This window comes from Anguilla rostrata, chromosome 1 (genome assembly GCF_018555375.3).
Source record: "Anguilla rostrata isolate EN2019 chromosome 1, ASM1855537v3, whole genome shotgun sequence".
NCBI classification, from domain to species: Eukaryota; Metazoa; Chordata; class Actinopteri; order Anguilliformes; family Anguillidae; genus Anguilla; species Anguilla rostrata.
The window spans coordinates 4053699-4056198 of record NC_057933.1 but is presented as its reverse complement, the minus strand read 5'-3'; the positions used below and the strand labels follow the sequence as shown (position 1 = coordinate 4056198).

At 56.6% G+C, this 2500-nt stretch overlaps 1 protein-coding gene across 1 annotated transcript in view; it reads left to right on the top strand.

Annotated features, from left to right (window-relative positions):
- The window catches only part of LOC135234749 (mannosyl-oligosaccharide 1,2-alpha-mannosidase IA), a 218319-nt gene that overhangs the window by 182954 nt on the left and 32865 nt on the right, over window positions 1-2500 (top strand). The window contains exon 5 of the mRNA XM_064299681.1: window positions 547-641. Coding sequence (XP_064155751.1) covers window positions 547-641 — 95 coding nt within the window. The remainder of the gene's footprint in view (window positions 1-546; window positions 642-2500) is intronic.

The window sequence follows — 2500 nt, the reverse complement described above, 5'->3', positions numbered from 1 at the left end:
GTGGGGGGGTGTGGGGGGGGTGTGGGGTGGGGTTGGTGGGGGTGGGTGTTGTGGGGGTGGTGGTTGGGGGGTTGGGTGTGTGTGGTGGGGGGGTGGGTGTGGGGGGTGTGGGGTGGGGGGGTTGGTGGGTGGGTGTTTGGTGGTGGGGGGGGGGGTGGTGGTGTGGGTGGGGTGTGTGGTGGGGGTGGGGGTGTGGGGGTGGGTGGTGTGGGGGGTGTTGGTGGGGTGGGTGTGGGTGTGTGTGGGTGGTGTGGGTGGGTGTGTGTGTGTGGGGTGGGTGTGTGGGTGTGGGGGTGGGTGTGGGTGGGTGTGGTGGGTGTGTGGTGTGGGGTGGGTGTGTGGGTTGTGTGGGGTGTTGTGTGTGTGGGTGTGGTGTGTGGTGTGGGTGTGGGGTGTGGTGGGGTGGGGTGTGGTGGGTGTGTGTGGGTGGTGTGTTGGGTGTTGGGGTGTGTGGGGTGGGTGTGGGTGTGGGTGTGTGTGTGTCTGTATGAGGGTGTATTTGGGTTTGGGTTTGTTTCTCCTGACCTGGTGTCTCCTCTCCTGCAGGTGTTTAAGAGGAAGGTGCTGGAGCTCGGGGAGAAGCTGCTACCTGCCTTTAACACCCCCACCGGGATCCCCCGCGGCGTGATCAACCTGGGCAGGTGAGTTCCGTGGGACGTGGGGGGGGCCTGGGGGGGTGAGTGTCTGGCCTGTGGTTCCGAGCTGAGTGGGACAGGCTTCGTTAGGCCCGGTAATGACTTGAGCCGCAGTCTGCTTTCCATTACTGCCCCTAACCCTCGTATCAACAAATTAAACGACTCTGCCCTCCCGAACGTGGAGCCGCGATTGGTCAGAAGATCAGAGATCCCCCTGGCAGGAGACATCAGCTCAAGGTGCAGATTGGATTGACATTGGGTTGTGACCCGTGAGTGTTTCAAATTCAATGTGTGTTTACACAATCGATGCGTTTTCGGTTTTGGAGCGTGGTTTGGATTACATTGCAGTGTGTGTGTGTGTGTGTGTGTGTGAGTATGTGTGTATGTGTCTGTGAGTGCCTGTGTGTACGTATGTGTGTGTGTGGGTGTGTGCTTGTTGTGTGTGCGTATGTGTGTGTGTGCGCGCGTGTGTGTGTATGTACGTGTGTGTGTGTGTGTGTGTGTGTGCGTGCGTGTGTGTTTGTACGTGTGTGTGCGCGTGCATGTGTGTGTGTGCGCGTGCGTGTGTGTGCGTGTGTGTGCGCGTGCATGTGTGTGTGTGTGTGTGTGTGTGTGTGCTTCATGTCACTGTATCGGACCTCACCTGCAGTGTGTGCACCTGGTGCCTTTCTGTTCCCCCATCTCCCATCATTAACTCAGAAATCCACAGCACAGGACCGACAATAAAATCTCTCTCCGCTCTTTTCATCTTTTCTCTCTCCTCTTTGTCCATCATCGCTCTTTTTAACGCTTTTCCATTTGCCTCTGAACAATGTGTCTCTGCTCCGCCCCCTCCCACCTGCCCCCAATCAGCCGGCCTGCTCCACGCGGAGCGCTGCCCCCAAATTTAATTAGCTGATCCTGCGACTAATGCCCGTTAGAGCAGTGACCAGGGACTGCAGAGACCTGCGAGCCGCAGAACTGCAGTGGATTAGTGCTCTCTCTCTCTCTCCCTCTCTCTCTCTCTTTCTCTCTCTCCCTCTCTCTCTCTCTCTCTCTCTCTCTTTATCTCTCTCCCTCTCTCTCTCTCTTTATATCTCTCTCTCTCTCTCTGTCTCTTTCTCTCTTTATCTCTCTCCCTCTCTCTCTCTCTCTCTCCCTCTCTCTCTCTCCCTCTCTTTCCTTCTTTTCTCTGTCTCTCGCCCACTCACTCTCTCTCTGTCTGACTTGCTCACTCTGTCTGTCTCCTGCGTGCGCGTGCACACGCACGCACACACACACACCGGCGCATACACACACACGCACTCGCACACACACACACACACACACACACACACACAGACACACACACACGCACACCCACACACCGGCGTGCACATACACACGCACACACACACACACATGCACACACACACCGGCGCGCACACACACACACACACACACACCGGCGCATACACACACACGCACACACAGCACACACACACACCGGCGCGCACACACAGACACACACGCACATGCACACACACACACACACACCGGCGCGCACACACACACACCGGCCCCACCACACACACCACGCGCACCCAACACGCCACCGGGCCACACACACACACCGGCAGACACCCACCGCGCGCATAAAACACACACAAAAGCCTCGGTCCCGGCAGTCACTTGGTGTCAGAAACCGTCGTTTGAGCCCTCAGCCGTTGATGGGCTGAAAACTTCTTCCACCGACCGGGTTAACGCTTTAAAAAATAACAAATACGTTTATAAAAACAGACTGTGCGGAATGGCTGGGGGAACCGTAAAAATGTTGTAATGTGATATGGGTTTTTGCTTTCTGATTTTTTTTAGTCCCCGACCGACAGCCCAAAAAACAAAACACA